A 13,532-nucleotide genomic window follows, 5' to 3' on the forward strand; every position below is an offset into this window, starting at 1 on the left:
CTCCAGTTACGTTCCTGCTCGACTTTTTTATTCTGAGCCTGAGTACTTCGTTAATTGTACAGATTCTGTTTAATAGATATCATGCCTGAAGGTATATGTAATCGTAACAGTAACAAGCGCCAGACGCCGCCTATCACATCATACACATTGCATCGAGCAAATTATTTCTTGCATACTATTCCACGGCCGCCGAACCAGCTGCTGCAGTTTACATCGGAGAGCTCAGCGACCATGGCGGTACCTCCTGCACTGCCTCGCGTGAACCTCGCGACTCTGCAGTCGGTGGAGAAGATATCGGATGTCAGGAAGTTACTGGCCCCGCCCATCACTGGAACCTTGACTCCGACGTCCAGCTTGTTTACGTAGTCTGGTCGGTACGTCTGGCCGAGCACGCCATGCACGTCGGAGCTGAGCGAGTAAAATTTGAAGGCCAGATCGAGGTGGACCAGGTTGTCGTCGGCGATCACGCCATAATTGTGGATCCTCGAGTCCTCCTCCGTGATGGGAACTGCATTGGCAATGATCTTGAACATCCCCGTGAGCTCCACGGTGATGCTGTTATCCCCCATCCGCGATATTGCTAACTCAGGCACTGATGCAGAAACCCATCCAGCGCTTGCCTCCGCCGTGATATCCACCGGCTTACCGTCAAAGCTGATAAAGAAATGTTCGGCATTGTCGTCGTCCCATGTCGCTGTCTTCTCTGCGCGGATGTAGAGGCGGTGATCGTCGAAGCGGACAGCAATGGCTTTCACCCACGTGAAGTCTCGGGTCATGTTGGGGTTGCGCCTGCCGATAAAGTGGGCGTTGATGTGGAGGTTGGCATCGGACAGCAAGCAAAAGTCCGCGTCCTTGCGACCATGGAAGTAGAAGGAGTTGCCATCTCCACCGGTTAAGCGGGGATCGCCACACATGCCTCCGACCAAGTCGCAGACTATATATCAAAGAGTGTGACACCCCATAGATCAAGATATATTCACTGTACGTAATGAATACTATATATATAATGCTATTAAAATAATCAAGTGCATGAAATGGACTGGTACGTACGGAAAAACATTATCAAATGAGTCTTTTGATGCACTCTTTTTCTTCTTGTTGGGTAATTTTATTTTGTGATTATGTATTAAACATTGCACTACATGATAAAAAGATGCACAAATATTTTACGGTACATACGGCATATGATCTTGCAAGTGGGGCAGAAGACGAGGCATTGACGCTCGCATTTCTTAGGACACTCGGAAACAACGGTGCATGGGGTCCTTTTGTGGTGGTCGTCGGTGCACGTCACTGTGATCATCCGCTTGCTGAACCCGCCGCCTTGTTTAAGGGAGACAAAGTCTGGCGGAAGCTGCTTCGGCGGATGTTGGTCGCCATCGACGGCCACGACGAAGATGGCGGTGCATGATAGAACAAGGCCCAGCAACGGCCACCCCATTTATTTGAGATGGCTCGCTTTATGTGTGTGTATATTGGCTAGCTAGTTGTTTGGTGCTAATTTTGAAGCATCCCTCTTGGCGGAGTACGTGGTGCATGCATGTGTTAGGGAGTTAGGCACTTTTTAGGCTGTTCTATTTATAAGCCAATTCGGCCCTTACGTCAACTCGTCGACTCTATGATGGGGTTGACTGTGCAGGCCTTTATTCTCGGCAGGTCGACCTCCCGGCGCACCCCACGGATTAGATTCACGTGACTGGTTGTTCCCCCCCTTGTACGACAAATTGGCGGGTTTCATGAAGATATATTAGGGCATGTTTGGTTACTATTTTAGACTATAAAAATTTTGGTAGTTATTATTTATTTTATAAAAATCAAAATTTAATTTTAATTTTATTTTAAAATAAAAATAATTAAATTTATTTATGGTTCAATTTAGTTTTGAATTTCGGGTTGGTCCATTTCAAAATAAACTACTTAACATTTTTTCTCACAAGTACCTCCTCTCTTCTTTCTTACTCAAAATTTTCTCTCAAAATCTTAAATTTTTATTTCGATTTCCGTTCCAATAGTGAACAAAATATTTTGGATGATTAATCAATTAATACATTTTTCATTCCAAAATAATCTAATTATATTTTTCATTTCTATCCAACGGTGAACCAAACATGCCTTTAAAGTGATGCACATTTTTGTGCGAACAAAAAATTATTCAGTTGCTTAGAATTGATTCTCGTCAAAGTACTTCTCATTCAGTGCTAATTCCCCGAACTGTAAAATAATCCTTGCCTGGGAAATTCAAATATCGTATATGCTGGAAAAGCATTAACAAAATTAATTGTGGAAATTTAATGCCGAAAGTTTTTGTACTTTTTAATTTGGACCAAATTATTGAGTGTTTGGAAAAACAAAGTGTGATTTTTGTTAAATATTAAATGAAAATTTTATAGAGATACTTTGTAATGTTTAAGCAATACTTACAAGCTTTATGCAGGACAAATGGGGTTTAATTTTGGTTTAGAGGAGCCCAATTGCTTTAATCTATTGTGGCACGGGTGGAGTGAGCACTACGTCTTGCACTGTCTTGTGGCAACGTTCGGCCATGCTAGGCAACATACTATGCAACGTAGAGAACAATGCAGGACTACTATTGCACTGGCCAGTTAAAAACTGCTCCTTCAAAAAAGGTGGACTCTTTCTATATGTTATTAGCATGTTGTACATATATATAATTAGTTTATGTATATTGTTCAAAATGCCATATAGATTACTTCACAGATTAATAATGCAAAAGAAATTATCATTCAAAACACACACGCCCCACACACCTAATTAACTCATTGGGCTAAAATGCACCGAATGCGCCGTTCAAAAATCAAATATAAAATAGCTCAAATTTATCATGCAACCAAAGCTTAAATTTTGAATATGACACAGTGCTTGATTGCTCGGGTTCAACGTTTCAGTACACAGGTCGATTGATCATATATGCCCTTTCAAATTAATTAGAGTTCCCAGAATGAGGAATAACATTGCAAATAAGCCACTTCTTATAGTTAAGATATATTGTACCACCTATATAACAAATATTATTATTGTTTAAGCTAGTGGACTTGTTACACATCTATCTGAGGCAGGGTGTTATGGGGAAATTAAAGTAGCAGATGAAACAGGTTGCTTGCCAAATTATAAAGAAGCACACCATCTTAGAAACTTTCAAGATCCTAAATAATATTAAAAGATTAAAATTGTCCATTTCTCGAATAAAAAAAAAGGGAAAAAAAAAAGTTGAAGTAGACTCAAATGACCTTCAACTTTGTTGTTACTGCGGAAGAAATCATGAATGATGAGAGTGCAAGATAAAGCAGATCCAGATGCACGCTAGCTCATGCATTCACTTTTTCGCAATAATTTATCAATTGTTCTAGGTTCATTTATTTTTCAATTCTCAAAGAAAACGTTGGAAGAGATTCTTTCTCATAAGGCACAACCAGCAACAGCTCGTCTCGACTCTAAACTGCTCACAAGAGATCTAAATGTCTCTTACAGTTGTGCCAGTGAAGCTATGAAGACAATATATATATATATATATATATATATATATATATATATATAGAGAGAGAGAGAGAGAGAGAGAGAGAGAGAGAGAGAGAGAGAGAGAGTGAGGCTACTATGCTTCTGAAAATACAAAGCCTTCCGTGCTTTCAGGTCGTTTTCGATATTGCGACTTTTGAATTGTCGATCGGCTCTGTTAAACTTGATCTAAAGTATTTGAAATACTTAGAAAATAAATTTTATGATTTTTTGATATCATATGCCTAGTGATCGAAGGGGCTCAAAATCAATAATTTTAAAGGCCGTAGTGAGCCGTTTGCAAGTTTAACAGTATAGAAATATTCAAATCACGTGAAATTTTGATAGAAAATTTTTTATACTATATAAAATAAAATCAATATCTTTGATCTAAAATTTTAATGTCATATTATTACGTTTTGTAAGATTTTTATTTTCAGCCGTTGATTTTGAGCCACTTAATTCATTAGGCAAATGATATCGAAAAATTGCAACATTTATTTTCTAGATACTTCGAATACTCTAGATCAAGTTTAACTGAGCTGATCGACGATTCGAAAGTCGCAACATCAAAAACAACCTGGAAGCACGGAAGGCTCCGTGCTTCTAGAAGCATAGTAACCTCACTCTATATATATATATATATATATAGGCTAGAATACTATTAATAGCACCAAGCTATTGGTGCTATTAGTTTTTTAGCCCTTGGATTGAGAAATATACGGTTAGGATGATTTGGGCCCTTTAAGATTGAGTGGGTGGTTGGTTGGTTGAATAGTATAATCTAACGGGTAAAAATAATTAAAGGATTAAATCTAATAATGGAAAACTCGATAGCATCAAATCCTGGTGCTATCGATAGTATCCAACCGGACTCTCTCTCTCTCTCTCTCTCTCTCTCTCTATATATATATATATATATATAATTTTAAAAAGCAGCAAACAAATACACAAAACAAGCAGTAAATTCATTTTCTTGAACTTCAACTGACAGCAACTACTACATGCTTTTCGTCCAAAATGTGTTACATACACATTTATAATAGCTGTAAATCACGCTGTTGCAGTGAGTAAAAAGTACGTAGATGATGCATCATACATCTTTATTGCTTTATACACATGACATTGACTTTGAACTCTTAGCCTAACAAAAGGTTTTTGTCAATTTGCATTACATGCATGGATCTGGTTTGATTTGAACTCTAATAATTTACTTGGGACGAAGAAAAATAATCAATCTTGTAAAAGATCACAATGTTCATATGTTTTTTATAGTCAACTAGAAGGTTTTGATTAAAATAAAAAAATAATTCGACGAAAATAATCAAATGTTCAGAAAGTCAAGATAAAAAAAATTCATTAATTGTATCTTTGAAAAGAAGGGCTTGCAATTAATGCTCCGCCATAGATTTACCAATGAAGTCAGAATAAACTAGCTATCATAAAGAAAGATTTGCGTATCTAAATAGAGGATGGTCCAAAGGAACTATATTTCCCATAGTATGGTTTCATGAGGCCTTAATATGAGGGGTTACAAAGAAAGATGTACGGCTTTGTTGAACTATAAATTCTCTGGATATATTTTTATGAGATATTATAAAAACATCTTTAATTTGCTTTAATGTTTTAATAATGGATTGACTATTCCTAGCGTAAGTGGCAAAGGTCTTGTTGGCTACATTTGAGGTTTTAAGTTCGAATCTGAGTTGATTCACATTTCCAACTAAATTTATTTTTTAAAAAAATTTAAACGAAACGGATAGTATACTAGTTTTCTCTCAAAACAATATTTTAACAATGGTTTTACATACTTTTGTCACGAAGTGCCCCGTTTGCTTCTCCAATTTTTGCATGATAGTGAGCCTTCAAATTTTTTTCTTATTAGTGATCATGCAACTGTATATGAAAACTCTCTCTTGGATGTAATTAAAGGGTAACCCCACCGTATTCCGTATAGGACAATTAATGGTGAGGGTGTTGGATGGGAGGAATTCTACACTGTCACACTTGTATCACGTCATCAATAACAAGCCAATTACATTCCTTCTTTTCAAATAAAAGTACAATAAAAATATTTTTTTACAATCATGATGGGACATATATTCTTAAAAAGATTAATTTGATTGGTTTGTTACGCCACGTCACTAATATACCCGTTGCATTCTAGAATTTTTCGTTGGATGGGCCGTTGCTATATATCGAGGCTCTGCTGTTACAAGTTTCCAAAGGTTACGAATTATTAGCTTTCTTTTTTTCAAAAAAAAAAAGTTTTTTTTTACCTCAATTAATAGTTGCTAAATTGGGCTTTTTTCCACCCACTCTCGAGATAGACCCAAATCTTACAATCACAGTAATGGGATGATTTTAGGCCTAATTCCTGCCCATGTTACACCAGATATCGTCTCAAAATGGCCTAGCCTGCTTAAGTTCAAAGCCCTAACCACCTTCTCTGGCCCACTTAATTTTCAATCCCCCATCAATTTGAATTTCTTTCTTCAATGAATAATATGTACACATCCACAGTCATTTTTTTAATATAAAAATAAGTTTAGTAATTTAGATTAATAACGGGAGCTAGATAAAGAACGTTGAACCTCTTAATATTAAGAAATTTCTACAAAGAACTTTTTATATTTCGTTTGTTTATATATTTGGCTTGACTCACATGAAAGTAGAGCCAACAGCTCTAACAACATAGGCCCTCTTGGGCCGATATGCTGTGGGCCCTCTTCTCCACCATAGGGTCCAACCTGCGAGATGGCTTTGTATGTTCTTGCCGGCCCGTGACCTATCCGGCCCGATCTACCATAGTTCATTACTAGCTTATGTGCACATTGGACCGCCTGCGTTCAACCCTCCAATTTGAATAGGGAACCATGACCTCTTGATCAAAGGCATCCCAAAAGGCAGTGGTATATTTGTTTAGTAATGTAACCAAATAATATATATATAATAATGATACCCACTGTTTCTACCGCAAATGATAAAAGAATTGATGGTATGGTACCTTAGATGTCAACTTCAAATTTTAATTATTTCATATTTTCAGCAAAAAAAAAAAATAAAATTATACAATAACAGTTACCAATCATACATAAAGGATCGAGTTGGGGGAGAAACATAATTGATAATCTACTGACCAGTCAACGAGCACAGTTTATTTTATTTAACATAAAACCTTTTAAGAACATGACGTGAACAAATTATAGTCGAATTTATTCGTCAGCTCATTAATCAATACGGCACTGTTAAAAGAAGATATATATTGTTCGCTCTCCACCCACACTTTCAACTTATCCCTTGTTTCTACCGGTGGAAGAAGCGCTATAATTACTACACCACGACCATTTTTTCAATCTACGTACGTCGCAAGACACTTTAATTTCTTAACAAATTAAATTATCGAAAATAAAACAGTTTATTAATTTCAGGATCGAAGGATTAACTAGTGCGCATGGCCATGCACCCATGCAACTACTAGCTAGCACCTTAGTAAACTGTGGACTCCGTGACCATGGCGATCCCGGCGTCGGCGCTTTTGCCGAACCTCGCGACGGCACAGTCGGTGGAGAAGATGCCGGAGGAAACGAAGTTGGGGGCCCCGCCCATGACCGGCATGTTCGCCCGCACGTTGAGCTTGTTTATGTAATCCGGCCGGTAGGTTTGGCCGAGCACGCCATGCACGTCGGGGCCGAGCGAGTAGAATTTAAATGCGATGTCAAGGTGGGCCAGGCTGTCATCTTCGGTGACGCCGTAGTTGTGGATCCGAGAGTCCTCCTTCGTGATCGGGACCGCGCCCGCCATTAACTTGAACTTGCCCTCCAGCTGCACCACCACTGCGTTCGTGGCCTTCGTCCTCGTGATCGACAGGGCGGGGACGGACGTCGACCCCCATCTGGCGTTCAGCTCGTTCGGAACGTAGACGGGCTCGCCGTCGAAGGTGATCATGAGGCGGTCGACGTCGTCGTCCCACGTCACGGTCTTCTGCGCGCCTACGTAGAGGCTGTGGCCGCCGAAGCGCATACCGAGGGCCTGCACCCACGTGAAGTCGCGCTTCATGTCGTCGTTGCGTTTCCCGATGAAACGGGCGTTGATGTGGAGGTCGGAGTCGGAGACGAGGCAGAAGTCGGCATCCTTTTTGCCGTGGAAGTAGAAGGTGTTGCCGTCGCCGCCGGTGAATCGTGGGTCGCCACAGACGAATCCCGGGATCTTCAAGTCGCAAGCTGCGCATGCCAACCAACAAAAATTATCGTAAAACAAACATACACCACATTAAGAACAAAATCTCTCTCTCTCTCTCTCTCTCTCTCTCTCTCTCTCTCTCTCTCTCTATATATATATATATACACACGAATAGACTCGAACGGTGAAACGGAAATCACCACCGTCGATCATAATACCCGAAAAAGAGATTTCTTTTTTTTTTTTGAAAAAAAAAAGAAATGAATCTAGTAAGGCTTGTAAGCACTCACGGCAGAAGGTCCTGCAAGTGGGGCAGAAGACCAAGCAAGATTCGGAGCATTTGTCAGGGCAAGTGGCGTTGCAGCCGGGCTTATTCTTTCTTCCGTCAGAGCATGTCAACTCGAAATTCTTTTTGCCACCGAGGTGGCCGCCACTGATGACCTGGAAGTTCGGCGGCGGCTGCGGCTGTCCCGACGAGGCCACTGCGAGGGCCGCCACAGAGGCGCACACTAGCAGAAGCGCCACGCCCCGCCGCGCCATCGCCGCCGCAACTCCTGTGTGGTGGTGTTATACTTAAAAACCACCTAAATAAAGCTCAACTAGCTATGCTGTGGCTTATTTACTCGGCTATGTGGAGTTCTGTGTGGTGCGATGTTCAGAAGTGTTGGGTTGCCCTTTTTATAGCTCCACAACGGACACGGCCGTTGACTTTGTGGCCTAATATCGTACGTCCGAATTTAAGCAAATAAAAAAATTGTCAAAATTAATGGCAAATTTGCCAATACTATACATTCGCGGCCTAAGCGTCCATGTGGGGATTGCGCTCCGGAATCTCGTGGTTAGCTTTCAATTCTACGTAGCAAGATTTGCGGGTCAACTGCGAGTGGATCGTTCGATATGGGACAAGTTGACTCGAGATTAGAGTTCGGATCCCAGACCAATCTGGCTCTAGTCAAAGTACACGGGGTTTTGCTTTTTTTGGTTCCGGAAAAAATGTACGAGGACCCCTGGACTGTGCGCCATATTGTAGTTTAGTTATTTTTTGAAGAAAATTTTATTTGTCTTAATGTTAATTACCATTCTGGTTGATTATAAATTTTTCTAAAATGAAAAACTTTAATAATTATTGATCATTAACTGTTAATAAACTCCACGTACGTTCACATATTCCGACTGGAAAGAGCTGAAACAGTCGATGTATTTTAAATTCTTTCAAAGTATTTTAATTTTTCAAAGTATATAGTTCTATGCTCATTATTTCAGCTAATTAATGCGGGGGATGGAATTTGAGCGGAAGTAAATTTTTAATGATTTGTATTTCCTTTATTTTGATGATGGAAATATAAATATATAAGGAAGTTTTAATAACATAGTTATCTTCACTATACATATTTTACTTTCATGTAGATCCAAAATTACGCACAACATAACTCGAAACTAACTAATGAATTCGCAGGGAAAATCTTTAAATCAAACAAGAAAAGAGAGGGTATGTCGAAATTCCCTACAGTTGAGGGGCCTCCGTGCATTGTATTCCCCCCAATTTTCTCTTCTCTCTCGAAAGCCATAAAGTACGTGAAAGTTTTAATGTGGTGTCGGAGGATTCAATTAAGCTGGATCCTTCCCCGCGCTGCGAACCAGCTAGCTCTTTGTTACGCGTAGATTGGAGCCCAGAGAGAAAACGAAAAGCTTACTTGGGAGATGAACGCCAGCACGTGGCAACATCGATCACGTAGAATTAACTTTCTTGGATTGTATGATTTTTTTTCTTTCTTTCTTTTTGTCCCCCTTGTTTGCTCTTCTTATTCATCAATTCTTTAAGTTTTATTAGTCATAAGCCAACATCTATAAGATCTAACTAGTTGTAATCTCCTGCTGCAGAAGATTACAGGTAAAATGAGTTACGTACAGTAAAAAAATATATATAATACAAAAATATTTTATAGTGTTATTATTATTTGGTATAGAGTTTTTTTTTTTTTGAGAGAGAATTATTTGGTATAGACATAACCTTTTGGATCCAAGTAAGGAAAATTTTATATTTATTATACATTCATTCTCTCTCTTTATTTGTTGGATGGAGACGAGCGTGAAGGGCCACCAACGCGCTGCGCACGCACCGTCCATCGTGTTGTACCATCGAGATTGGCGAGGGGAACAGCCTCTTAGATGGCTGTGATTACTTTAATTGCTCTTACAACCTCAACACCTGTATAGTCAACTGCGTGTTGAAGTATATCGACAATATAAAATTCGTCAATTGAATGGTAATTAAGTCACCACAGCTGTAATCAGGCACAAAGTTCGAGACCATAGTAATCAATTCAGAAAACTGAAGTATTAGCCTAATTCTTGGGCAATTTTTTTTGTTGGTTTGGGTTAAGACCCGATCCGATAGTATTAGATAGTGTTTATTCCAGAAATTCAAATTTTACAAAATAGCTGTTAGCTGTTGTAAAGAAGAAAGTTTAGGATGCTAGGATGAGTTCATTTAACAGTTTTTTAATAACTTTAAATCAAATTTTTACTGTGTTTTATAGATTATTATGTACCCTTTGTAGTGTTACTAGTGTAATTTGTTTATCGGCTTGGGTCAGGTTGTTTCTAGTGAGGTTCGGAATAAGTGGGAGCAAGTTTAAACAAGGGTCTAATAAGGATTTTTAAAAAAAAAAATAAATCAGAACCCAATCCAAGGCACCGGATTAAGCCCAACTGAACCGTGAGAGGTGGTGTCGGACACATGGTTGTGATGGATACAAACAAACATTTTAATGTTGTTAGGCATCTCACTGGCTTTAGTACCTCTGGAAGTGAAGCCCAAACTCCAAAGACAGCTAAATAATAATATTTAACTCTCGATCTAAACTAAATTTGGAGACTAGCAAAGCTTAATTATTAGACTTTTAACCTATAAATGATTTACGTGATGACTCCCTATAAAAAGTCCTATTAAGACCTTGCAAATCTAATTAGATCGAGTAAAGCATGTGCCCATACTGAATTTCCGGGTACGGTACAGCCGATCATTGGAGCACTACACCCTAGCAAAGTCCGCGACTTGGATCGAGTTCAATCTGAATTTGCCTGAGCTAATTGATTCAGTACATAGCACTGGATTGTCAATAGAGAGCTTGACTAGGCAAGTAGGCAAGGTTTAGGAAGTTTAACCCTCCCTCAGTTTACCATGGTTGGGAATTCAATGCGAAGTCAATCGACTACGATGCAATTAAGCCCAGTACCACCTACCACAAATTATCATTAATATATGATAAAAAAATAAACAGCATGCACGGTGCTAAGGCTCCGCAGAAGGGTTGGTGCAGGTTATGATCGACTCCTATTGTAAATTTGTAGATTGAGTTAGTTCTAATCTGCCTTCAAAACTGCAATTTTACTAGGGTTGTGCTTATTCTATCTTGAATGAGACATTTTGAAAACTTTCAAGGCCGGCCACATCTAATTTGCTACGTAGAGACGGAGAGACATTCCAGGTTAGTTTGCTCAGCAGTGTGGCCTATACTTCCTTTTACTCTGATTTTCAACTTTCTTATAATCTATTTTGTGTACAACTAAGACAAAACTTAGTGATGCATTCAGCAAAAAGATAATGAAAAAATATATATATAAAGCAAATTTTTTAGGAGAGCAATAACTCGTCAAAATGAGCTACTAGTTGGTAACCCAGCCAAAAGTCCAAAAAGGTCCAAATCCAAGTGCCAAGTCTAAGGAGACCACCGACCATCCCTAGAGTAAGTGGTAAAGGATTTGGTAGTTGGTACCCGAGACCCAAGTTCGAATCCTAATTGATTCACATTTTCAGCTAAGTTTATTTCTAAATGAAATAAATGAAGCGGATAGCGTGCTATCTATCTCTCTCTCTCAAAAAAAAAAAAAAAGTCTAAGGAGACCTATGATGTCTTTCCGAGTAGGCCTAGAAAAATTTACTTTCAAAATGATTTTTTTTTTTTTTTTAAGCGCATGCATATTGATAGTCCTCTCCAGACTTCAGACGAAATTCATTCCCGTACTGATGAGCAACAAAAAAAAATCCGCACCCTTTTTTGTAGGGACATTGTTGTCTCATGTTGGAGCCACATTAATTACCAAGAAGCTTACAGAGTTGTTGCTCACGCTAAATTTCGTATTGAGATCCATCCTACATTATAGAGATAAAATTAAGATGGGATAAAACTACATAGAAATATGTTTCTATGTTTTTCAGTAGGACCGTAGAAAATATATCGTACTCGACTTCTCATAATATGCGGAACGCATATTAAGTACGAAAAGAAATATGATATTGTTTCATCGTATTTTCTCACCACACATAACACAATTTTTTCGCAATTCCAAACGAAGTCCGTGATTCTAATGGGCCCAACCCAGACTTTCAGCTATTTGTGTTTAGATAATAAAGATTGCCAATCTCACAAATACTACCAAGACCTGAAAATTAGAAATTTGGAGGAAATAACAGGTAATCCTCGTGTAAAAACTACTATTGCAAATTGACGGAATTCGCCAATTATTTGGTTAACCACCGGCCGAGTAGTGGTCTGCGTCGCCGCACAATTCAGACACTGTTTGTGTCACAACCCTCACTCTTTATATGCCGTCACTTTTCGTTGGTTGCAGCGCGAGTAAGGCGCGTGCATTGAGTCGTCGGCATGTGATTAACCTTTCATTTTGTACGTTAACACAAAAACATGAGTGCTTCGGAGGTAGCATATATTGAGCAAAATGCAGCGCAAAGCTAGCGAACCCCAAAACTAACACAACACGGGGAGCTGCGCTCCTTTTCTGTATCTTGAATTGTCGTCAAAGTGGTTTCACACGGGGCCTGCGCATGTGAGGCCAGTCGGCTAGCAACCAACATAGGCCTTGAGTAGGCCTATGTTGTTCGGATGGCAGGCGTGATGGGCTGGCTGCAAGTCCTACAACAAAACACGAAACCTCTGACGAGACTTGACATGTCTGGTCATGTTCATTCGACTGAAAGCCTAAACAGATATTGGGCCTGGCCCATTAGTTAGCATTTACTTTGGGAAGAAATGATTTTGAACCCGTTTTTTCTTTTTCTTTTTTTTTAACTTTTTAGCCTTGTCTTTCGTGTAGTAGTGACACTACCTTACTATATCTTAGACCAATCAAAATTTTCATTATAAAAAAAAAAAAATAATGTATGTTTTTAAAAAATATAATAGAATTGGTGAATTTTATAGACAAATTTGATAGATTAAAAACATACGTGATGTGAGATCACTGTCATACATAAATATATTAGCATTAATTTTTTTGACAATTTAAAGGAAAATCTTCTGCAGTCGGTGAGATATCATGAGGTGAAAGGCCCCATGAAACAATTTCCTTCAACTAAAACATTATGGCATTAGTGATCTTGAAATAAATATAAATATACATACATTAGCCTTTACTTTTGTGATTATTGAAGAAAATCTACCGTACAAGGTGTGATATTCATAGGGTTAGAGGGATAAAAATTTTATGGGCATAGTCTCCAAACTAATTAGTTTGAGAATTGTGCGGATCGGCGCCACGTGGCCGTCGGATCGGCCACAGATGGAAAGGAAAAAAAAAAAAATTATGCCCATAAAATTTTTGTCAGGATTAGAGGCCTCAAAAAAATTTGCCTCCAACTAAAGCATCACGGCATTCATGATAGTGAAATAAAATATAAGTTAAAAAAAAAAAGTTACAATTACTTTTAATATTTACGGATAAACTCAGCATCACCACACATATATATATATATATATATATATATATATATATATATATATATATATATATATATATATATATATANATATATATAT

At 38.5% G+C, this 13,532-nt stretch overlaps 2 protein-coding genes across 2 annotated transcripts; both read right to left on the reverse strand.

The window, feature by feature from the left end:
• LOC109723529 lies at positions 1-1,518 on the reverse strand. Its single transcript, XM_020251941.1, has 2 exons — positions 1,180-1,518; positions 1-934 (listed from the first exon to the last, which is right to left on the reverse strand). The coding sequence occupies exons 1-2, from the start codon at positions 1,439-1,441 to the stop codon at positions 162-164; spliced, it is 1,035 nt and encodes a 344-aa protein (XP_020107530.1). The 5' UTR covers positions 1,442-1,518; the 3' UTR covers positions 1-161.
• Positions 6,650-8,332, reverse strand: LOC109723451. Its single transcript, XM_020251807.1, has 2 exons — positions 7,986-8,332; positions 6,650-7,736 (listed from the first exon to the last, which is right to left on the reverse strand). Exons 1-2 carry the CDS (start codon positions 8,233-8,235, stop codon positions 7,003-7,005), a joined length of 984 nt encoding a protein of 327 aa, XP_020107396.1. The 5' UTR covers positions 8,236-8,332; the 3' UTR covers positions 6,650-7,002.

This window comes from Ananas comosus, linkage group 17 (genome assembly GCF_001540865.1).
Source record: "Ananas comosus cultivar F153 linkage group 17, ASM154086v1, whole genome shotgun sequence".
Classification (NCBI taxonomy): domain Eukaryota; kingdom Viridiplantae; phylum Streptophyta; class Magnoliopsida; order Poales; family Bromeliaceae; genus Ananas; species Ananas comosus.

Coding starts and splice junctions, on each gene's coding strand:
- LOC109723529 (XM_020251941.1), bottom strand. CDS start 1,441: ATGGGGTGGCCGTTGCTGGGCCTTGTTCTATCATGCACCGCCATCTTC. Junction 935..1,179: donor CACTTGCAAGATCATATGCC/GTATGTACCGTA, acceptor TTTGATATATAG/TCTGCGACTTGGTCGGAGGC.
- LOC109723451 (XM_020251807.1), bottom strand. CDS start 8,235: ATGGCGCGGCGGGGCGTGGCGCTTCTGCTAGTGTGCGCCTCTGTGGCG. Junction 7,737..7,985: donor CACTTGCAGGACCTTCTGCC/GTGAGTGCTTAC, acceptor TGGCATGCGCAG/CTTGCGACTTGAAGATCCCG.